The sequence below is a fragment of the Sarcophilus harrisii genome, chromosome 2, assembly GCF_902635505.1.
Source record: "Sarcophilus harrisii chromosome 2, mSarHar1.11, whole genome shotgun sequence".
Classification (NCBI taxonomy): Eukaryota; Metazoa; Chordata; class Mammalia; order Dasyuromorphia; family Dasyuridae; genus Sarcophilus; species Sarcophilus harrisii.
Genome location: NC_045427.1, coordinates 644,314,077 through 644,338,384, shown reverse-complemented (window position 1 = coordinate 644,338,384; position 24,308 = coordinate 644,314,077). Strand labels below are relative to the sequence as shown.

The 24,308-nt window shown below is 36.9% G+C and overlaps 1 protein-coding gene across 1 annotated transcript in view; it reads right to left on the bottom strand.

Annotated features, from left to right (window-relative positions):
- The window catches only part of IPMK (inositol polyphosphate multikinase), a 71,059-nt gene that overhangs the window by 4,401 nt on the left and 42,350 nt on the right, over positions 1-24,308 (bottom strand). Inside the window, exons 4-5 of the mRNA XM_031956963.1 lie at positions 10,612-10,784; positions 793-874 (exon numbers count right to left, since the gene is read on the bottom strand). Coding sequence (XP_031812823.1) covers positions 793-874; positions 10,612-10,784 — 255 coding nt within the window. The remainder of the gene's footprint in view (positions 1-792; positions 875-10,611; positions 10,785-24,308) is intronic.

The window sequence follows — 24,308 nt, the reverse complement described above, 5'->3', positions numbered from 1 at the left end:
GCTTCCAATCTTAAAAAAGAAGAAAAAAATGAAAACTCAAAAAGCCTTCAACACAACTATTAAATATGGCACAAGAAGGCGAAGGAGAAAAATCCTTACAATACCTTTACTATATAGTTTCTCCACACTGAAGTCCTACTTTGATTCATCCTTATGAATCAAAGGTTCATTATGAACCAGGGTTCTAAAAGGTGATGTGCAGTTGACACAAGCTCAAGAGTCCAAGGGTGCCTGGATTTCTGTTGGACTAGGTTAGTTAACAAGACTTTAGCAAGTTGACTAAAGGATAAAAAGGTTTTCAATCACTTGTGGAAAAAAAAAGTCCTGAAACTTACCTATCAAGTTGTAGATAGGTTGAATGGAGGAAATACCTAACTTAGCCAAAAAAAAAAAAAAAAAATCTGTTCAAAGCAACTTGTACCTTAGGAATATTCTCACTAAAAATTATGATTATTGGCTTAGAGCTAGCAGAGACTTAGAAATCACCTGGGGACATGCCCTTATTTTCCCTCTCTCTGAGGAAATTGGGTCAAAAGTATACAATGACTTGGCCATGATCTTACAGCTATTAAAATTAGCAGAGCTGGTATGTGAACATACAATTCTTAGGAAGTTCTTCCATTCACTGCCCATCCATGTTTTATTTTGGAAAGTCTCTCCCTCAAGTACTGTAAATTCATCTTGACAATAATTTCTAACTCTCACTGGAGAAGGAAATAAGACAGTTAATGTAGCTTCAAGAATACTGAAATTATCATAAAATCCAATTAATTAGACACCTTGAGCCCTTACCGTCTTTGACGGTTTCTTTAGTTAAACTTCTTCCATAGTGCTGGTTCTGTGTCTCATAACTATCAGAATGAGCATGGTAAACCTGCCAGGGAAAAAGAAAGAGAATATATGTATTTTAGAAATAAGCATTTTGGGGGGGGGGGGGTGTCTCAATTATAAATAGCTAATCTTTACTCCATGAGTAAAAGAGTCAACATCATTCTCCAATGCTTCCAGCCAATGAATAATTTCAAAGATCCTCTCTTAGATATAGTGGATACAAGACTGGGAGGCTAGTCAGGAGGTTACTGCAAAAGTCCAGATGAGAGATGATAAGGGCCTGAAATTGATGTCAGTGAAACAGAGAGGAGGAAATGGAAATGAGATGCATTATGTGAATGGATATGTGGGACAAGGAAAAAGGAGGAATCAAAGATGGCACCAATGCCAGAAGGATGCCACTAAGAATGCCTCAAAGGACAATAGTATCATCAACTGGAGAGGAATGAGTTTGGGGAAGAAAATAATGTAGTAAGCCCTGTAATAAGAGTCATAACACATCCGTATCTGCCCCTCCTGGAAGATACTCTTCTAACAAAACAAAAAGGGCAGTTGTAGGGATCTTACTAATTCCTGCCCTCAATGCAGAGTCTGCTCTCCAAGGAGCTCCTGAAGCTGCCAAGAGAGCCTACCACAGGGATGGAGGTGGGATGTGGAGGTGGGAGGCCTTCCCAAAAACACCTTCCCAATTACAGCAGGCTCATAACTACTATGATAAGCTACACTGACTTAGAAACATTGAAGCTGAGAGTGGGAATAGGACAGTTATGAGTCATACAGGGATGAGGAGAACAAGCTTTACAAATGGCAAGAAATGGAGGAGACACCACTCATGTTCCCATTCTCTGAGCATCAACTGAAGCTCTGACCGATTGAGCCAAAAATGACCTTCTGATCTTCTCTCCAAATGTTTACACTGGCTACCTACCTCATCACTTCCTACCCCCTCAAAACACACACACACACACACACACACACACACACACACACACACACAATCTCATTTCTGCCTCTCCAAATCCTTATTCATCTTAAATGCAGTGCAAATGTCACACCCTCCATGAAGACACAGGAATCCCTATTGCTGTCTTCTCCTCCTTCCCCCAATTGTTCATTCTTTCTTCCTCAAATAATCTTGTGCGTATTTCTCTCTCCTCCCACTGACCCTGCACCACATAGAAAGAGGTGCCCAACATTTCCTGCACTGAATATTAGCAGTGAGAAGTGACCTAAGAGATCCCCTAGTCCAGCTTCCTCCTTTTACAAGTGAGAAAACCAAGACCCCAAATTGTGCTGGATCTAGAGGCAGAGGTGGTGGAGGGAGATCTGGCTCTGCAGCCTGTGACCCTGGACAAGTACCTTGATCTCAAGAGCATCAGATGCTGACCACCCTCTCCTGGGTTTACAGGGCAAGGCCCCCAGTTGCTCTAGTCCCACATCCCCAACTGCCTATCAAATATGCCAAGGCAAATATTACATAAACATCTCCAAACTAACATTTCCAAAACAGAATTTGTCTTTCCCCTGAGACTTAGCCTTCTTTCAGAACTCCCCTCTTTCTATAGAGGGCATCACTATCCCTTCTAATCTCCTAATATCACACGCACTTTAATCCTGTGATCCTGGCCTCCTGGTCAGCGCACATACAAGACACTCCACCTCTCATTCCTGGTTTTCTCTCTGTCATCCATACCTGAATACTTTCCCTATCTGCCTCTGCCTCAGCTTCCCTAGCTTCCTTTAAGTCTTAACTAAAATCCCAAACCCTCTTGAATTCTAGTGCTTTCTCTCTGTTAAAGATTCCCAATTATCCTGTACAGAACATTTATTGTCTCCCTCACTAGAATAAAAGCTCCTTGAGGACAGGCACTGTCCTTGGCCTTTTTTTTTCCCCCCTACCCCCTGTGCTTAGCAAAATATTTGCACATATTAGGTACTTTAATAAATGATGTTTTATTGATTAATCCTCTACTCACCCACTACTGCTGACTATGTAAATCTTATGCCTTCTTCCCTTCCCCCCCAATCTTATTCAGTAACTTCTCTCCAGCCCTCTGCTTCAAGCCCTCATCCCCTCTCCCCCTAGATGATTAAAATCACCAAGACTCTTTGTATTATGCCATCATACTGCCTCAAAGCACAGAATCATTTCTTACAACTAGAAGAGAGCCGTGAGATCATCACAACCAATATTGAATTGGAAGGTTTACAAAGAATGCTACAGGTGAACTCATCTGATCCTCCTCATGGCCCTGTTCAAGTGGGATTCCAAGTGTTATTATGCCCATTTTACAAATGAGAAAAATGTGGCTCAGGGGATTTAAGAAACTTGACTATAAAATGGGTTTATCCTTTGATCTGGTAATGTCACTGCTAAGTTTAACTTCTAAGTTAGACTTAAGTTAAACTTTAAAAAAAAAAAAACATCCAAAAAGAGGGAAAAGAATTATTTGTACAAAAATATTTGTAGAATCTCTTTTTGTGGTGGCTAAGAACTGGAAATCACAGGGATGCCTATCAATTGGAAGATGACTGAAAAAGCTATAGAATATGAATGTAATGGAATATTATTGTACTATAAGAAATGACAAGCAAGAGAAATTCAGAAAAACCTGAAAAGATTTACATGAATTGATACAAAGTGAAGGGAGCAAGACCAGGAGATCATTGTACACAATAATAGCAATCCTATACGATGAACTGGAAATGACTTCTTATTCTCAGCAATATAATCATCTAAGACAATCTCAAAAGACTCATGACAAAGTAGTCTATCTGCCTCCACAGAGAGAACTGATATTGAATACAGACCGAAGCATGCTATCTTTCACTTCCCTTTTTTGTTGTGTGTTTTTTTATACAAAATAATATGAAAATGTTTTACATAACTGCACATATATAACCTATATCTGTTTACTGTCTAGGGAGGGGAATGGAATTTGGAACTCAAAACTTTTAAACAAAAGTACTTTTAAAAGTTGAAAAAAATTATTATTATACAATGTAAAAATTTCCACAACCAGGAAATTTAGCAACAAGTTTATAATTTTGATGGATAAATTTGTGTTCAACCTCTTGTCATATTAAATAATCCTACAAAAGGGAAAGTATTAATAAATTCCTCAAAGGGAGCAAAGAAGGACCCAACCTCAAAACAAGCACTATCATGGCCTATAACTGAACTCAGAAAGGGGCAAGAGTTTTCAACCCCATTTACAGAAGTAATAGTAGCAGCAGCCACTGCTGTCCCAGCCACTGCCACCATCACTTACACTGGCTTTACTAGACATACTGCAATTGCCAAATTGTGCCAAATAATGGAATTTTTTGTTTCTCCATAATTTTTCATCTTTTGAGGGGGACACTTTATGGAATGTAAATATGATTAGAATGAATACTGAATAAAACTCCTTATTTATAGAAAACTGTTGTTTTTGAAACAATTTTTGCCCAGTATACAAAGTTTAATTCCTATTTACCAATGAAGAATCTTTACTGGAGGCTTAGTGAAATATCTTGCACCAAAAAACTTCCTTATTTTTCTTCCATCTATGCATTTGTTGACATCATGAGAAAAAAAGAACTGATACAGTAGTCTGCATCAAGCAAAACTTGTTCACTTCTCTCTGTAGAGAATTTATCTTCCGTGTGTGACTTTATTGTTCTCTAAAATATTGATATTATTATGACCAAAAAAAAAAAAAAAAATCACACTACTTCTTGGCTTTGCTCTGTGAATAATTACTTCATCATTAGAATTTGCTCAAGCATCTTGCTATCCTTATAAGGCACCACATCATCTTACTTCAATCATTCAATGACAGAATTACAAAACCAAGTTATTATACATGCCACTTTTAAAAGTTGAATTTCCCATAACTGTAAGCAAGATAAAATACTTGGGAAACTACCTGTCAAGATTAAATCAGGAACTATATGAACATAATTATAAAGCATGTTTCACAAGATAGATAGAAACAACTGGAAAAATATTGTTACAGGTAGGCTGAGCCAATGTAATTTTTTTTTTAAAAAGGCAATTTTACCAAAATTAATTTACTTATTTAGTGCCATATCAATCAAACTATTAAAAAGTATATGATAAAGGCAGTGAGATTATGGAATAAAACTGCTTTCTGTAAATTGCAAGTGTGTTTTCTAAAAGGGGTATTGCCAACCACTTCTTGCAAGAAACATAATAAAGCCTTCCTCCACTCCAAAAATTTTATGCTGAAGTTTTCCTTCAAATAGTAATTCAGTGTTTGATAACCCCAAAGACCACAGCTTCTGGAAAAAGAACTCACTAAGAAAAATTGTTCAGAACTACAAAAACGGCTTGGCAGAAACAAGGCACAGACCAAATCTTGATAAGGTCAAAATAGAAACATGATTTAAACATAAAAGAGTGACATCATAAAAAAATTAGGAGAACAAAGAATAATTTATAGATATATAGAAGAACATTCATGACCAAACAAGATATAGAACATCACTAGATCTAAAATGGATAATTTTGATTGTAATAAATGAAAAGGGTTTTGTAAAAGCAAAGCTAATACAACCAAACAACCAAAATTAGAAGGCAAAGAGAAAACTGGGAGATGAGGGAGGGAGAAGGAAGAAAGCTAATTCTACAGTAAGTATTCTCTTATAAAGTACTCATTTCTCAATTATATAGAGAATTGAGTCAAATTTATAATACAAGTCATTCCCCAACTGACAAATGTTAAAAAACATATAGACAGGCAGTTTTCAGATAAAGGAATCATATATTCTAACTCATTACTGATTAGAGAAATGCAAATTAAAACTACCACTCACCTAATCAGATTGATCAATATGACAGAAATGGAAAATGACAAATATTGGATGGGATGGGATGTGGAGAAACTAGGACAGTAATGCACTGTTAATGGAATTGTAAAATGATCCAACCATTCTGCAGAGCATCCTTCATAGCACAGAACTATGCCCAAAGGACTGTGAAACTAAAGAGTGGAGGGACTATTTATTTGTACAAAAATATTTATAATAGCTTTTTTTGTGGTGGAAAAGGATTGGAAATTGAAGGGACAACATTTGGAAAATAAGTAAGTTGTAATGCATGATTTGTTAGGAGGGTTTTTTTTTTTTTTGTTTTTGTTTTTTTTTTGGGGGGGGGGGGGGTTGTACATGATTTATGATAGGACAGTATAGTGCCATAAAAAATAAAATGACACGCAAAATGCTTTCTGGAAATACTTGCATGAACTGATGCAAAGTGAAGTAAGCCGAACATTGTACACAGTAATGGCAATACTATATCAACTGTGAGTGATTTAGCTATTCTCAGTAATATTGATCCAAGATAATACCAAAGGACAAATGATGAAAAATGTTATCCCCTTCCAGAGAAAGAACAGATGGAAATCTGAATGTAAATCAAAGTTTTTTTTTTTATTTTCATGACTTTTTTTTTCAGGGAGAGAGGGGGAGAGTTGACTGTTTTCTTTCACAACCTGACTTAATATGGGAATGTTTTTGCATGATTGTACATGTATATCCTATATCAAATTCTCTACAGTCTCAGGGAGTGAAGAGGAGGAGGAAGAGTTTAGAATTTTTTTTAATGAATGTTAACTGTTTTTATATCCAATTGGGAACACACATATACATACAAATATATACATATTTTTAAAAATAAAAAATAAAGGAAATGTCCAAAGAAAATCAAAAATTGAAGAAAAGAATAGAGTGCTCACATATAGTTTATGGAAGGGTAAGGGTGAAATTCAAGGAAGGTTTCACAGAAAGAGGAATCTGAACAACGACTTAAAGGACTTTATTATGCAGAATGAAGAAAAGGGGGAATGAGAAGCCACACACTATGGGAAATGGTATGATCAAAAAGAAAAATCTCAATCTTTGAAGGAACTTCAAAAATTATTTAGGAAGATAGAAAAGAAATAAGATTTGAGAAGGCTAAGAAATCTAGTTTGTCAAGAATCCTTAGTCTAGGGGTCCTCAAATTATGTCCAGTGGGCCAGATGCAGCAGCTGAGGATATTTATCTCCCTCACCCAGAGCTATGAAGTTTCTTTATTTAAAGGCCCACAAAACAAAGCTTTTGTTTTTACTATAGTCTGGCCCTCCAACAGTCTGAGGGACAGTGAACTGGCCCCCTATTTAAAAAGTTTGAGGACCCCTCCCTTAGTCTATGAAGAGACACAAATACTGGAAAGGTAGCTAAGAACCAAATTTTGGAGGAATTAGGAATTTGAAAAATCCAAGGCAGCTGTACTTGGTAGTGGGTAAAGGCTTTTGAATAAGGGATCAAAGAATTGCACATAAAAAGTTATTTGGTAAAAGATTTTTAATTTTTTAAATTAAATTTTAAAATATATTTTACAAATCCTAAATGTGATCAATTTATATATGGATTTAAAATTATTGTTCCAAGTCAAGAGATATGGAGAGGCTGGGAAAGAATTTAAAATTATTTAATTTTTTTCAAATAAAAACTATACCCCACTTCAAAAGAATCAGTTCTAAACTCCAAGGGAAAAATGAACATTTCAAATTAGAGAGTGCTATTCTTCAGATTTCGCCACGAATTCTTATTATTTTATGACAAAATAAACATATTTGTTTCTTTTAATTTTCTATGCCATAATTTCAACTCTAAATTCTAAGAAGAGACCTCACTGGGAATCAGCTAGTTGGTGCAGTGGACAGAGCACCAGCTCTGAAGTCAGAAGTATCCGAATTCAAATCTGACCTCTCAGACACTTAATAGTCCCTATTTATGTGACTTTGGGCAAGTCACTTAAACCCAATTGCTCCAGCAAGAAGAGAGAGACCACTTTATGTAGTCTCTATCATGGGTCCCCAAATGCCCTACAGAGTCAGCAAGCCCCCAAGCACACTTCCCAAAAATTTACTTAGTCAAACTCCATCTAAATTAAAGTTACCCTACAGGTCAAAAATTAGTTAAGAATAAACAAATGAATTCTACTTCTATGCAACCACAATGACAAAAAGGAGAGCAAAAACATACTAGCTAAATGTTTTATTTTACAATGATCATGGTTGGAAGTGCACTGGGATTAATCCCTTAATCTCTTGGTGAGAATTCTGGCTCTGCAGTATGTTGTTTGTGTGACCTTTCAACATATTATTTTAACTCTCAGAGACAGTTGCTTTATCAAAAAATTGATGAGGATAGACTATCTAATAACAAAAACTAAAATTCCTTCAGCTTCCTACAGTTGCAGGTTGATAAAGCACTTTATATCTCACATCTGAGTCACACATCAACACCGAGACATCTGCTATTATAATAGCTACTATACTATCTTCACTTCACATATTTAGAAACTGAGGCAGAAGTGAAGTTAACTTCCCCAGACATACATAGTTAAGGTGACTATAAAACTGGATCAGAAATCAAATCTTCTCAACTATAAGCATGGTTCTCCAGTCATTGCACCAAACTCAAAAACCCTTTCTGGTTCCAGATCTTAAAATCTTTTTAACTCTCTGGGCCTCTATCTTCAATAATAAAAGAGGCAGAATTAGTTCTCTTTTTCCAAGACTACCTTTCTTTGAACCTATAAATACTAAAAAAGAAAATTTAATGTAACACATTATTTATAGTAAATGAGGCTTAACTGGAAATTAGTAACTTTAACTTCATATTTTACTTCTCTTTATGACATAACTGTAGTATATACACTTTACATGTAAATTTCAATGTATAGTTCTAGTTCCATTCAATTTTTCTGAAATGCAGTCAACAGGCACTTAAATGTTTGCTATATGGCAGATAAAGTGGTAAGTGAGGAGGCTACAAAGAAAAAAAATGAAAGAATATTCATTCATTAACAACTTGTGGATGAATAATTGTTTTTCAAATATATGCTTTTGAGAATCTTGGATGTAGCAATCCATAGTACTACATATACAAATTTAACAAGTGAGGGAAATCTAGACTCAATCCTATCTAAAATTTTCCATAGCTAATCCCAGTCAAAAAAATATCTTTGTCACAATAAGAAGAAACAAACTGTTTAAAATCTTTTAAGCATTATAATGTTAGTTTGCTGCAATTACTCTCTGGATAGGCCCAGTCTATATTCCAGTTAAACTGCACCATCTGCCAACCATCCCCTGTGGACAACCCCCTACTTCAATGACTTTGATCAGAATGTTCCCTTTATCTCTCCCCCGCCTTTCTTTGACTATCCCTCCATCACTCTTGTCAGCTGAAATCCCCCAGATGCTTCAGCAGCAAGGTCAAAAGTTCCCTTCTCCAAGAAGCCATTTTCATTGACAAGGATCATGATGATGATGAGTCAATGAAACGGTAGTGTTTACAGCAGGGATATCTCTATGAATCACTGAAAACAGAAAACTGCTGATCTGCCCGAGAATTACCAAAGTTAACTGTCTTTTAAATATACAAATAGAATCTTAATGCAAATTTTTTATTTGATACAGAAGACAGAATTCCAACCCAAATCTACCAAATCTAATTAATGTAACAGATTCTGTACAACTAAACCCCACATAAAAGACTAATTTCTGAATTGGTGACAAGTTAAACACAAGCTGGCAAATGCTGGAATAAAACATAACTGAATAGCATGGGATATATAAGTCTTAACAGGATACAAGTCATGGCTTTCTCTCTGGTACATTAGGGAACATCTGTTCTCTGGTTTTAATCAATGATCTAGACTTCTTGACAAGCTGGGGGTCACTCCAGCAGTTCCAGGAGTCCTCAAGTATACCACGTGTCAGAATTACACATGGCAAAGAATAGAAATAGACAAGGATCCCAATAAACAAATCACTCTAGGCATGGTGTTCACCTCTTAATGAGACTTGTAAATGACTCCTTAAGGTTTGTTAAAATGATTCTGTCTACTATTAGTGCTTTCCCGAAAAATCACAAAATCACTCAAACCATTCTTTGAAAATCTTTTAAAAATCTATTCTTCTTGTGATCTATGTGACATTCTTTATATTTTTTAATTAATAAAGTTTGAAATATATGCCCACATTAATTTCACAATATTCCTTTTATCTGATATTTAGACAGTTCTTCTATTTATTCTGGGGTACCCAATATACACTGTACCTTACCATGGTTTGTGGTTGGCAGTCAAGCAAATGGTTCCCCCATGATTCACAGCTTTTGAAATGCAATTATAAAAGAAATGGATGCCCACCGCTTGGTGACATGTTCAATGTCTGGAAATTTCTTAAAGGGAAGGCAGTGCTAGAAATTACAGTCTGCTCTCGAGGTACCCCTATGACTGGTCTACCATCTCCAATTCAGCATGGGAACCAGCCAAGTCTGATTCAAAAAGATTTGAAAAATCAAAGTTTAGGATGGAATGAAATTATGGAATCACAATGCTTCACATAAAAAAAAAAAAAAAAAACATTGCATCTCCTCCCAGATACAAAGATGGGAATTCTTATTTTGGGTTCCTTCACATACAATGTTTCCCTCTTTCAACCACATTTATAACCTGGAAGCAAGGATCCTTATGATGAGGTTTATTAAAAAGCAGACCAAATTTATATCTGCTTTCTGAGCATTGACATATCCTCATATAAATTCCTGCCACTTCCAAAAATATGAGTTAGTCAAATATTTTGTCTATTTTTTCCTCAAATATACCAAAAAGTTCCTTTCACGGCCACTCTGGCAATATTATTGTCAACATGAGGTAAATAAAGAGAAACAGAAATGTTTTACACTGTTAATCTGAATCCAACAAATATGGCTTACCCTCATGCCAAGCACCAAGAACCCAATCTCTTCCATTAATGGGTACTTGCTGACCTGCTGCTGAATCTTCTCAGAAGAGGCGAATGGATCATAGCTTTTCCGCCCTATTTTTACATCCATTATACAGGGCTTGTTAAATTTATGCGTCACATCTTCCAGTTTTAGGTATAAATCTGTTTTTTTAAAAAAAATTTTAGTTAGCAATGCACAAAACTTTCGCACTATATAAATGCTGTTGAAGAGTAAATAAAAAGAAAGAAGTACATAGTGAAATTAACGTGACTACTCAGGTATAATGGGGGCAATTATGTGGCACAGTGGTTAGAGCACCAAGCCTGGAGTCAGAAAGACTGAAATCTAGCCTCAGACATTTACTAGCTGTATGACCCTGGGCAAATCAGCCTGTTCCTCATCTGCAAAAACAGCTACAGAAGGAAATCACAAATCACTCCAGTATGTCTGCCAAGAAAACCCCAAATGGGGTCATGATGAAGAATCAGACACAACTAAAACAATTAAACAACAGCAATCAGGTATAATAAGCCTAAACTTCAAAAACCTTGGTTTTCTACCACCCAAGTGAGCTAGCAGGTCTAGTCAGGAACAGCACACTCTGAAGCTGGCTGTTTGCCAAGGATGGATGAAATCATGCTCAAACAGAAGTGAAAGGCATCCAACAACCAATCTGTATGGCCTGCAAAAGACACTAACAGCTTCATTTTAAAGCAATAGGATCATTTAAAAAGCTGTGACTAGGCCTGTTCCTCTGCAAATCCATTATAAATCGTCAAGGCATATAGGTTTTATACTATTTTTTAAGAGTTTTGCGACAGGCACCAGAAACTCTGAGTTACTTATATACTACACAGACCTCTCAAATCTAATCGAATTGGGTGGAGGGAAGAGATATACAAAAGTAAACATGATACAAAAGAATATGTGTACTGAGGTCCAGGTAATGGGAAATGAGATGTCTTTCCTCTTTGTGAGAAGGAGGGCAGAAAGAGGGGTGATTTCAAAGGTTATCAACAGATAGACTGAAAGAGAGAGGGAGAGGTTCACACAGACACTGTAAAGATGAAAATAAGTCCCAAAGAATGGAAAACAGAGGATGAGAATGGGGGGGGGGGGGGGGGGGGGCAGCAGTAAACTGTCTAATTCACCTAGAACATTGAATTGGACAAGGAATAATATAAGGCAAGGCTGGAAAAGTTGATTTAGAAACAGACTGTGGGAAGGCCCTGAGTTTATGGATGAAAGATTGATGCTGTACTTATTAGAATAGGAAGTCAACAGGCTTTTGAGCAGAATGACAGCATGTCATGAGCAATGAATGAAGAAAAGCATGTTGGCAGCAACATAAAGAATGAATTGAAAAAGGGAGAAACAGGAGACAAGAAGCTCAGTTACATACTATTTTAATAGATATTATTTATTTAATAGATTAGATTTTTTTTATTTATTAGATAAGGTACTATTATAATAATCTAGGTGAAATCAGAAAGTCATAGATCACATTTGGAGCTAGAAAGTACCTTAGAGATTATGTAGTTCAATACCTACATTTTCTATGAGGAAACGGAGGTTCAGAAAGGAAATTATTTGCCCATAATCACACTACTAGAAAATCGTAGGCAGCCATAATTCAGTAGCCTTTCTATTAAAGCTTTCAGAAAGGCCTCTTAGAAAAAGGATGATCCATTTTGAGATGGCCAATTAGCACGGAATTTTGAAATACAGAAGGGTAGGGAGGATTGTTGGGGGCAGGACGAAAAGGAAAATGAATGGGATTTTCCTGAAGGGGACAGGATGAAAATATTTCATTAATAAAACAAAAAGAAAAAAAGAAATAGGGTGGTCACAAAAGGAGTAGAAAGAAGACAGTCATTGTTTATTATGGAAGGAGAATCCTCAGGTCTAACTGCCTGTGGGAGATGAGACAGAAGTGTCAATAACAGAAAGGATACTGGAGCAAAGACTTTGAGGGAAGGGGATTTCAGCTTGGAGCTTGAGCCCGAGATGCCTGTAGGACACGCAACTGATGAGATCCCAGAAACACCTGAAAGAATGAGATTGAAAATGAGATCTGGAAGTCATCTTCATTGAAATGAGAATTTAAGTCATAGGAAAAAGCAAATGAGGAACAGAGAAAAGTGGTACAGGAAGCAAAAACTTTCTTTTTGGGGGAAAGAAGAAGAATAAGCAAGAAAGATTTGATTCTGAATTTAAGCACTATTACATAAATGAATTTTCACTAAAAGACATCAATAGTTGGGAAAGAATATGGGTTGGAAAAGACAAATAAAAAGGCTATTTACTAAATGCTTACTATGTATCAGGCATTGTGGGTGTAGAAGTTTACACTCTAATAGGGAAAGATAATATATACTGTGGTGTAGGAAGGGAAGAGGGCAATTTTTACAAAGGTGGTTAGTCTCAAGAGTGAAAAAGAATGAGGTGAAGAATGGCTGAGGTTCTCCTAATATGGCAGGCCCAGGGAGGGAAGGTCAGTTACTCTTTATTAACTAATAAGGAGAGGAAAACAAGAGCAAACAATTATTGGTCTGGTTGAGCAGCTATATTTATGCTGTTCCTTTCAATACTGAAAGATGTGAGGGGAATGAATGAAATAACAAATAAATGAAAAAAAAATCAAAACTTTATTCAGCATTTATGATGTGCCGGGCACTTTTAAATAAATAATGGGGAAACAAATACATGATAGAAGGTAGTCCTTGACCTCAAGAAGCTTATACCATGTAAAAGAAGATAATCCATGTTGGGGCCAGAAAGGGAGTATTTGGTCTAGGAAATCACAAGGACAGTAAATTAAGCCAGACAGCAAATGACTACTCTGCCCTTTCCAGGAAGAGTAGGATTGATTCATTGCTCCTAGAGCTAGAGATGCAATAAGGGTGGGACTGAGGAGAATGGCAGGAAGATAGCACAAAACAATGCCAATCCTAACTCTGCCACCTACTTGAATTTAGGAAAGTCAAATAAGGAAACTGAGTCTCATAAATATTTGGAACTTTTCTTTCTCCACTGTAAAATGAAGAAAAATATGACCCCTTGACAGGGCCATTGCAAGGCACAAACTAGTAGACATAAACCCTTTGTAAATGCAAAGCATTATACAGAATCCTAAAAAGGCTATTGGCACATTTTACAAGTTCCTTTGTAAATTGGCTACTAGTAAATTGGAGCAAGTTTTCCCACTGAAACATCGATCAAGTTCCCAAATTATTATGAAATGGCTGTCCTATCTTAAGTATAACCAAACCACTAATAGCACTAATACTACATGTTCTATCTGTAAGCAAGCATCTACCTATCTAGACAAAGAAAAGAGACAATGTCCTTCTCTTTTCCTGAGCTTACGGTAAAATCTGGGGATAGCTAATGGTTTTGCTGACATATGGACTAGGAAAACTAAAAAGGTCATATTGCAGGATGTACAAATTCTGGGTATTGGATGCTTGAAGAGAGAGCTATGTGTAGATGGGCATGGGAGCAGGGAAATAAAGAAGGAAGATTACAAAGGCATTATCTCTTATGATGATTTATTTTGGCAGCCATAGGAAGACTGGATTTTAAAATGGGAGGCAGGGCAACAAATTAGAAAGCTCTAACAATAGTCTGATCAGCAGAGTAGGTAAAATTAGAGCAAAAAGTGAATCATTCTACCAACCTTGGAGGGCAAAGGAACTTTAACAAAATGGTAGGTAATGGGCAGTAATTACAGGTTTATAGTTAAGGAGACAAATTAACTAAAATCATGCTTCCAGTAAGTCAGGCAATAAACATTTGTTAACACCTATATGTGCCCTAGGCCAATGTTAAATATATAAAAAGAGACAAAAAGCAATCCTGGTCCTCAAGGAGCTTACAATCTAATGGACTGAAACAACATACAAACATAGAAACAAAAGATATATAGAGGAACTAGAAATAATTAACAGAGAGAAGGCACTGAAATTAAAAGGGGTTAGGAAAGCTTCTTTTAGAAAACGGAATTTTGGTTGAAACTTAAAGGAAGCCAGGGATGATAACAAACAGAGCAGAAGAAGGAGAGCTTCCAGACATGGGAGCTGAGTGGCAAAGGACCAAAATGCCATCATTATGTTGGAACCAAGGTATGGTGTGTGTGACCATAGCTGATCAGACCAATGAGGTAAGAAGGCTCTACTACAAATTGGACACAAATAGTCCCTATGAATATTTGGAGTGGAATGGGGGACGGGCAGAAAGAATGTCCAGAGTTAGGAAGTGGTGTCTGGTTAATGTAATAGCCAGGAGACTTCAGAACTGGATAGAAGAATATAGTGCTGGGGAGTGTGAGAAATAACCTTCAGTGAAGTTTCCTCATTGCTACAGTCTTATCTCTACAAACAGGCTCAGCTTTACAACCCATAACTGCCCATCAGTTGGAGAATGGCTGAATAAATTGTGGTATATGAATATTATGGAATATTATTATTCCGTAAGAAATGACAAACAGGATGATTTCAGAAAGGCCTGGAGAGACTTACACGAACTGATGCTGAGTGAAATGAGCAGGACCAGATCATTATATACTTCAACAACAATACTATATGATGACCACTTCTGATGGACCTGGCCATCCTCAGCAAGGAGATCAACCAAATCATTTCCAATGGAGCAGTAATGAACTGAACCACCTATGCCCAGAGAAAGAACTCTGGGAGATGACTAAAAACCATTACATTGAATTCCCAATCCCTATATTCATGCCCACCTGCATTTTTTATTTCCTTCACAGGCCAATTGTACAATATTTCAGAGTCTGATTCTTTTTGTACAGCAAAATAACAGTTTGGTCATGTATACTTATTGTGTATCTAATTTATATATTAATATATTTAACACCTACTGGTCATCCTGCCATCTGGGGGAGGGAGTGGGGGGTAAGAGGTGAAAATTTGGAACAAGAGGTTTGGCAATTGTTAATGCTGTAAAGTTACCCATACATATAACCTGTAAATAAAAAGCTATTAAATAAAAATAAATAAATGAATGAATGAATGAACGAACAAACAAACAAACAAATAAATGAATGAATGAATGAATAAAAAAAGAAAAAAAGGCTTCTAACTTATTCCTTTTTTTTTTCTTGGCCAGTGATATTAACTTTAATTTCTCCCCCCCCCCAAAAAAAAATTTTAATTATAATACTAAAAAATCATTTGGAACCCCTCAGAAAAAAAGTAGTTATCAATGTGAACCAACAATGGTTCATTAATAAGAACTCAAATCAGATAAACCCTATTTGTTTTTTTTCTAACAAGGTAACAGCCTTGCCAACAAATCCACAGAATACCACAGATAAAAAATACTTGGATTTTAGACAAGAATTTGGAAAAAAAAAAAAAAATAAAACAAAACAAAACAAAAAAACAAGTAATTTTTGCTGGGAAGATGAAAAAGTTCATAGGCTAAATGACAATATAATTAAAAGTCTTAAATAAATCAGTGTCAACTTTCATCTCAAAAATAATCTTAATCTGATCTATGCCCATCTTCAAGTCAGATCTTTCTTCTGTTCAACATTAGTAACTTTAATCAAGGCTAAGACTTGGTTGGTTGTTTGGGTTTTGGTTTGGGTTTTTGGTAGGATGAAAAGACAGTCCCCTAAAATCTGAAAGATGGTCGCTCAGAAGAAAGATTAGATTTGTTTTTCTTGGCTACAGGAAGCAAAACTGAAGAACTACAGAGGCAGATTTTGGTCCAATATAAAAAAAAAAAAAACTTTACAATGTTCAGAATTGTCCAAGAGCAAACGGGTAGAGATCTTTAAGCAGAGATCAAGTATATCATAACAAAAGATTTCCCCTTCAGAAATTTGTACCCATTAAAATTCATCTCATAGATTAAACCAGATCACCTCAGGGGGCAGTTCCAGTTCTGAGTTTATGTTCCTATAAATTTATAATATAAACAGAAGAAAATATAGGGCATGCAAAATAAAATAAAGGCTGCTATTATGATCTGCTGTTCTTTGTCTCCTCCCAAAAGCCAAAGCTAGGCAAATCATTTGCATTGATATGACAAAAGACAATCTGTGAGAGAAATTAAAGATCAAATACATCCCTAAGGTAGGGTTTTTTAAATTAGAAAGTTTTGAAACAGTTTACATGAGGAGCAGAGAGAGTAGATGTGTGATTATGTATGAGGACACATGCATATTATATTGGTCAAATCATGTGAAAAAGTCTTCCCAGGAGGGGAAAGGTCCAGCTTAATCACCTTTCTTTCCAAAGACTGTTTTTTAACCTGTGAAAAGTGAACAATCAAGTATTTACCTTTGTCTAAAGGTTTATTTCTAATCTCATCATTTTTAATGATGAGATTATGTTTAAAAGTCACAGCTTTAAGAAAATTTAGGAAAGACCTCAGTGATCATTTAGCTCTAATTCCCTGTTTTTAGGCAAGGAAAAAGCCTCAGGATTATTGCTCAAGATCTCAGACCAGGGGCCCTTTTAACCCTACCATTTCTTCCATATCACCACAGCTGCCTTCCCAGCCTGTCAATTTATTAATCGCTTTAAGCTCTTTCTGTGACTTTCAACCTCTAACAAATTCCTGGATACAAGCTATCAAGAACTCTACTAAAACATGTTGCAAATCATCAGTAGTAAGAAAAATACAAATAAAAACAACTCTTGAGAATCTGGATGCAAAAAGAAAAATGACAATTCCTGGGAGTAATGTGAAAGGACAAGCACACTAACACTGTTGGTGGAGCTATAAATTGGTTCCATGATTCTGAAAAGCAATTTTGAACTATATCAAAAAGTCACTGAAATACGCTAGCCATTAGACCTAGCAATACTACCTCAAAAAGATGAACTAAAAAGGGGAAAGATCTAGCTGTACAAGAAATATTTGTAGCACAACACTGTCTTGTAGCAAAGAATTAAAAACAAATAATGTGCCCACCAGCCAGGAAATGACTGAACAAACTGTGGTTAGGGACATAACCAAACATCATTTGCACACTATGAAAAATAACAAAAGAGATTTATTCAGAAAAACCTGGGAATATAGTATAAACTCAGTGAAGTCAACTGAGCTAGGAAAAGAATTTGTACAATAAGGATAATCTCATAAAAGAAAATAGCTGTGGAAGATTTAAGAATTATGATCAATACAATGATCACTAGTAACTTCATAAGCCCCATGATGAATCCCTACCTCTCGGCAAAGAAATAATGGATGTGCTACCGTGATAAAGAATGAAACATACATTTTCAGATACAATCAATTGGTTTTCATATTTGTTACCGGGAAAGAATTTTATCTTTTTTTTTTTTGAAGAATTATAGGGGGAACAGGAGGGCAATGATGATTCCCCAAAAATGTGTGAATACATTAAAGAAAAACAGAAAAGAGTAGGAAGAATTCAGATAGAAACACAGATAAGTTGAGCAGTTTTGGAACAGATTCAATTTAATATTTATTAACAAGCTCTACATAAAGAATCCCAATTTCCATTCATTGTTTTTAATGTTCTACTCAGTTTGAGAACTGTCAGTGAACATGGATATTTTTCTATTTAATTACAATAAAAAAGAAAAGAAAACTTTTATAAGTCTTAAGAGTTCTCATCATTGTATACTTATTTCTTAAAAGGGAGAGCTTTTACTTGGAGGAGACAATTGTGAGAGGAACAGTACTAGAGATGCAAGAAAAAATAATAGGAAAAAGCAAAGGAAAGAGAAGGGATGGGGAAGAGGAAGAGAGAACAAAGCAGAGAAGGGGGAAATGGAAGGGGCAAAGGAAAGGAAGAGAAGAAAAATTTTTAGAAAAAAGGTCTTATTGTTCCCATGGAATATTAAATAAAGAAACTTGGTGTGGCTTGTGCAGCTACTTTCAGGTCTTGAGATCAAACAAAAACTTGTTAGCCATTCTGTACTAAGAACAGGCCCATGACCCATTTGTGGTCCATTGGCAGCTCAGGGGCAGCTTCACCTCCTGGTCATCAGACCAGACCAGAGTCTTATGATGGGCACTGGGGACTCTTCCACTAAAAGGCCCTGACACCACAAGCCTTGTCAGTGGCTCCCAGACTGGAAACTGGCATAAAGTTACTCTGAATAAGGTAATCAACTTGTTGATTTTAATGATAAGAAATAACCATGGAAATAATTAGGACATCATCAAGCTAAAGAAAACAAGTCACGGTTTTTAAGTTGAAAGCAGCACCTATAAATAGCTTCTTGTCTGAACTCAGCTTGAACGGGCAGTTTTATTGTGGTCAGGCTCTGGTCTTGGCAGCTTCAAACTGAACATCTGGTCTAGATCCTAATGACAGTTCTGAGCTTTTTCTGTTCTGCCTCCTAATTGGTATTTTCCTTGTCTTCTTCATAACAATCACCTCTAAGAGATTCCACTACAGTTCAGAAGTAACCAATCTGGTTAAGAGCACAACTGGCAACTGCTGGATCCAGGACACTTCTATTAGGTGGTAAAGATACAATCATAAACGAGGCCCCTATACTCTAGAGGTATTCGGGGACTGGAGTGGGAAGGTCCAGAAGGCTTCTTGCAGAATGTGCTGTTGGAGCAGACTTTTGGAGTTAACAAAGAACTCTCAATGGAAGGGTGTCAGAGGCACAGAGATGACAGGTAGAAGGGCAGGTGTGAGGAACAGCAGGCGGCCTAGTTTGCTAGAAACAACAGAATTCAAAAGGTAGAGTGAGACCCAGTAAGATGCCTTTAAAAACAAAGAGAAGCTTATCTAACTGTATGGATTGCCTCAAGGCAAGAAGCAGCCAAGAGCATGTCCAGAGAAGGTCAGTCAGAGCAGAGGTACTTCAGCTGTGAGTCTTGGGCTCAGACTGAAGATTTAGGGCAGAAGATGAATAAGAAGTCTGAAATAATAATATAGATGAGATATCCCCAAGATGGTAGCCATGGAGGAATCAAACAGGAGGAATGTCAAGGAGGCAGAAACAACAGCATTTGGCAATTAAGGGACTAAGTGGGGTAAACAAGAATGAGGAGTTAAAGATAGCAAACTTCTGTGCCCAGAAGACTAGTAGTGCCTTCAACAGAAATTAGGATATTTGGCGGACAGAGAAAACAAGTCCCCTTTTGGACAGAGTCCAAGAAGCCTGATGGATGTCCAATATGGCACGTATGGCAAGAGTAAGAGCCAATGAACTTCTTACACACCTTTGCCAACTGGGGATGATGGGCTAGTAGGAAAAGGTGTGACATTCAGGGACTGGAAAGGCAGGAGTGCGAGCTTTATCTCCACTTTATAAATGATGAAACAGAAGCTCAGAGAAATGAAGTGACTTGTGTCTGGTCCCGAAGACTTAAAATGTTAGAGCAGGGCCATGAACTACATCTTTTCTAGAGAGGCAAGCCATAGGACCCCAGCAAAGCTCTCTGTTATTAGGACTCAGAGCCTCAACCCCATTCTCTTTTTTTTTCCTTTTCTCTTTTTTAAATAACACCCTCATACTCCTGCTCAATTGAACACATTATAATGCTAATATTTTGAAATGCACATTTGTCCTGTTGTTTAAAAGAAAGTATTATTATGACAGAATTAAGTTTAAATGCAATTTATAAACATTCATAATCATATCCTGCCCCCAAAATTAAGCATCACACAAAAAGATCTGCATAAATTCAAATCATTTAAAAGTTACAATTATCAGGCTAGTCCAAAAGGCAATACTCTCCAAAAGGGGTTAATGACATCTTTTCTGTCTTTTAGTAAGGAAGCTTTAGTTTGCACAGTGGCTAGAGAGCTAGGCCTGGAGTTCAAATGAAACCTTCCAGGGTTCCTCAAACTATGGCCCGGGCCAGATGCAGCAGCTAAGGACATTTATCCCAGGGCTATGAAGTTTCTTTATTTAAAGGCCCACAAAACAAAGTTTTTGTTTTTACTATAGTCTGGCCCTCCAACAGTCTGATGGACAGTGAACTGGACCCCTATTTAAAAAGTTTGAGGACCCCTGCCTTAGACCCTCACTAGCTGGGTGGCTCTGGACAAATCACTTCACTCTGTTTGCTTCAAGTTTCCTCATCTGTAAATGAGCAGGAGAAAGAAATGGCAAACCTTTCCAGTGTCTGCCAAGAAAACCCCAAATGAGCTCATGAAGAGTCCCATGCAACTGAAAAACAATTGAAGGACTATCCTTCAGCCAATGAGATAATACCCGATGTCTTTTGCCCAGGAGGCTACAATCACTACCCACTTCTTTCCATAGTGATTTATTGTACATATTAGAAAGCCCAGAGGATATCTGGGCACAAAGCAAGATCAATTAATAGATACAGTAATTTGGAAAGCATTTGAAGAGGCCATGATTTATGAAACTTGGAAAAAGAAGTCCTACTGTTCTATAGAAATCTACATATTATTGAAGAGACAAGATGGTAGCTATAAAGGAGTCAGTCTACAAACATTCGTGAAACGTTTACTGGGTCTCTCTGTCCTGATAGAGCTCATGATCTTTTGGGGAAAACCACATGGCCTTCACAGAGAGGGAGAAGGTAATCTCAGAGAGGAAGGCAGAGATGATTAACCTGACAATGCTGGCTGCTCCCTTGGTTTCTCCTTTGACAGTCCAATGCTGTCTGCACTAAACTCTCCAGCCTCTCTTAGCCCCAAGCTATCCTGGGGCATCCCAGAGAAGGTCCTGGCAAGGCTACCCACTGTGAAGCAATCCCTACAAGGCCTCATCAGCACACAAAGTCAGATGGAATCTACAAGCCAGGAAAGAGGAGTCTGACAAGTCAGGTCTGAACAAGTCTCAGGGAACAGACCACCCTCTAAAACTACGCTGTCAAGACCCACTGTGGCAAAGCACTTCGGCGAAATGACAATGACCCCAGGACAATGCAAAGCCTTGGACTCTACAAACCCTGGCTGTTGTCTTTCAGTCATTTCAGACATATCTGATTCTCTGTGATCACATTTTCTTTTAGAGACACTGGAGAGGTTTCCCATTTCCTTCTCTTAGAAGGATCCACCATTTATCATTTTCCTTTTTTTTTTTTTCTTTACCACTGTAATGGATGCTAGGCTCCATCTCAGAATTACTTCTCCTGCTCATTTTACAGATGAGAAAATCCACACAAGATGAAGGTGACTTGTCTCATAGCTATTATCTGAGTCCAAATTTGAATTCATTCCTGATGTTCTGCGCCCTCTAGCTGCCCTCCAATTGTATTTGACTGAAGGATACAAGCCTTTCAGAATCTTCATCTTATAATGAAGATGTTTTATTTTTCCTTAGATACTTAGGGAAAATTTGTTTAAACAAAGTGGCCAGAAAGTTCATGGGATATTAGACTGTTCCTGCCACATATGGCTATGGGGGTGGCCACAATGCAAAAGCTCCCCCATCAGGAGAAAGAGAAAGCCTGAGGAAAGAGGAGGGAGACACTGAAAACAGAAAGAACCATGGCAACTCTCCAGCTGTGAATGTGGGCAGCTGCTGTATCACAGAGGCTAATACACTATTTATAAACAGGCAGTGAAGAAGAGAAGAATACTGCTCTTCTGGTAGTAAAGCATACAAAGACTATTTTCCTAAGTATAAGTATTTCTTGGAATTCTCAAGGATCTTTTAGTCCAACTTATACTGAAATACAGATCCCATCTATAATACTTCAAGCCTCTATTTGAACATCTCCACTGATGAAGAATCCACTCCTCTCTGAGACTCAGTCACTGTACTATTGGAAAACTTCAGTTTATTTTTGCACTACTGATATTATAAGTGCTTCTGGCTCTGCTCATTTCACTCCATCAATTCATCTAAATCTTTTCATATCTCTGAAATCATCTTTTTCCTCACTTCTTTCAAATATAATAGTTATTGCTTCTCACTCACAGGCTACAACTTCTTCAGTCATTCCTTGATTGAGGAGTGATTGTTTTCCAGCTTTCTACCACCACAAAAAGAGCTGCAATCAATATTTGTGTACATAAAGGATCTTCTCTCCTCTTTCTTTGATCTCTCTGGGAAACACACCTAGTCATGGTATAGCTGGATCAAAGGGCACACATTTTTTTTAATAATAATAATCATTAAAAATCACTAAATAGAGCATCTCCAATGTGCTAAGCACTATACAAATATTATCTCATTTGATCCTCACAACAATCCTGGGAGATAGCTACTACTAACTACTATTATCCACAGTTTATAAATGAAGTAACTGAGGCACACAAAGGTTACATGACACACCCAGGTCAAAAGGCAAAATTAGGAGGTCTTAAGGCAAGATTTGAACTCACTACTGCTGACCCTAGGTCACTGCTATCTCCCTACTTCACACATAGTGCTATATTGCCTTCCAGACCCATTCACAGATTCACCAATAGAGCATCCCTCCACCACTAGTCTTTTCCTTTTGTTATCATCTTTGCCACTATGATAGATGTCAGGCTCAACCTGACATTAGAATTGCTCTAATGCCATTAGAGAATGGCATTTCTCTAATGTAGTGGCTTGGAACATTTTTTCATATTCCATAGGTCACCTACATTGTCTCCCTTGAGAACTATCCATTCATATCTTAGGCCATTTATCAATTAGGGAACTTTTTCTTATAAATTTCAATCAGTTCATTATAAATTCTGGAAAGAAGATCTTTGTCAGAGAATTTTGCTGTGAACATTCTTACCCACTTAACCATTTCTCTTCTATTTTTAGCTTTATTCATTTTGTTTGTATAAAAACTTAAATTTGATATACTCAAAAGCATCTATTTTCTCATCTGCCATCTCCATTTTTTATTTGATCCTTCTCTATTTCTCTTATACATAGATCTAATAGGTATTTTTTCCACATTTTTCTAATTTGTCTATAATGTGACCTTTTATTTCAATTTATACAATAACATTAATAAAAATAAACAACTCTGAAAGAACTGATAACTGAAGATAAGTTTGAGGGACTCTTGACATGATGAAATAAGCCACCAATTACTAAGATAAGAGAGATGTCAGAATAGGGTGGAGAGACAGCCATTTTTGAACAGATTTGTAGGAATCAATTTTGTTTGGCATGGCAGGTTACAAGAAATATGCTTTTATTTTTCTCCCCCTGTAGAGATAGGGGTTGGGGAAGATGGCGGGGAGGGGAGAAAGAGAAGCCAGAGAAAAGATATGCTCATTAAAAAAACAAATAGAAGAGTGCAACAGATGTGAAAGATGAAGTCGCTGTATTCTTAGTTTTCCTTAAATGTTTCATTTGGGGGCAGCTATTTGGTACAGTGGATAAAGCACTAGCCTTGGAGTCCAGAAGACCTGCCAGACTTTTTCTACCTATGTAAGCTTGGGCAAGTCACTTAATCCCAATTGTCTCCTTCCTTTCCACCAAAATAGCTTTACTTTTGTTCCAAGAGACTTCTCACAAAATATAAGTGATATGTAAATGGGTGTAATATAAAAAATAAAATACATCAATAAAACTTTAGAAAGAAAAGCATAGGTTTTATGGGAAAGTGGGAAGTTTTCCCTCTTAACCCAAGCCAAACTCTGCTTCTACAACTTTACCATTTATCTACATTTTGCCCTTCTCAGTCAAGTGGACCAAGGCTAACCCTTCTTCTATATGACCACTTAGATAAACCTCCTTCAGAGGTCATCCTCCATCTTGTCATCGTTCTCTAAAAATGCCCCACTCACAATTCCATAAAGAAAC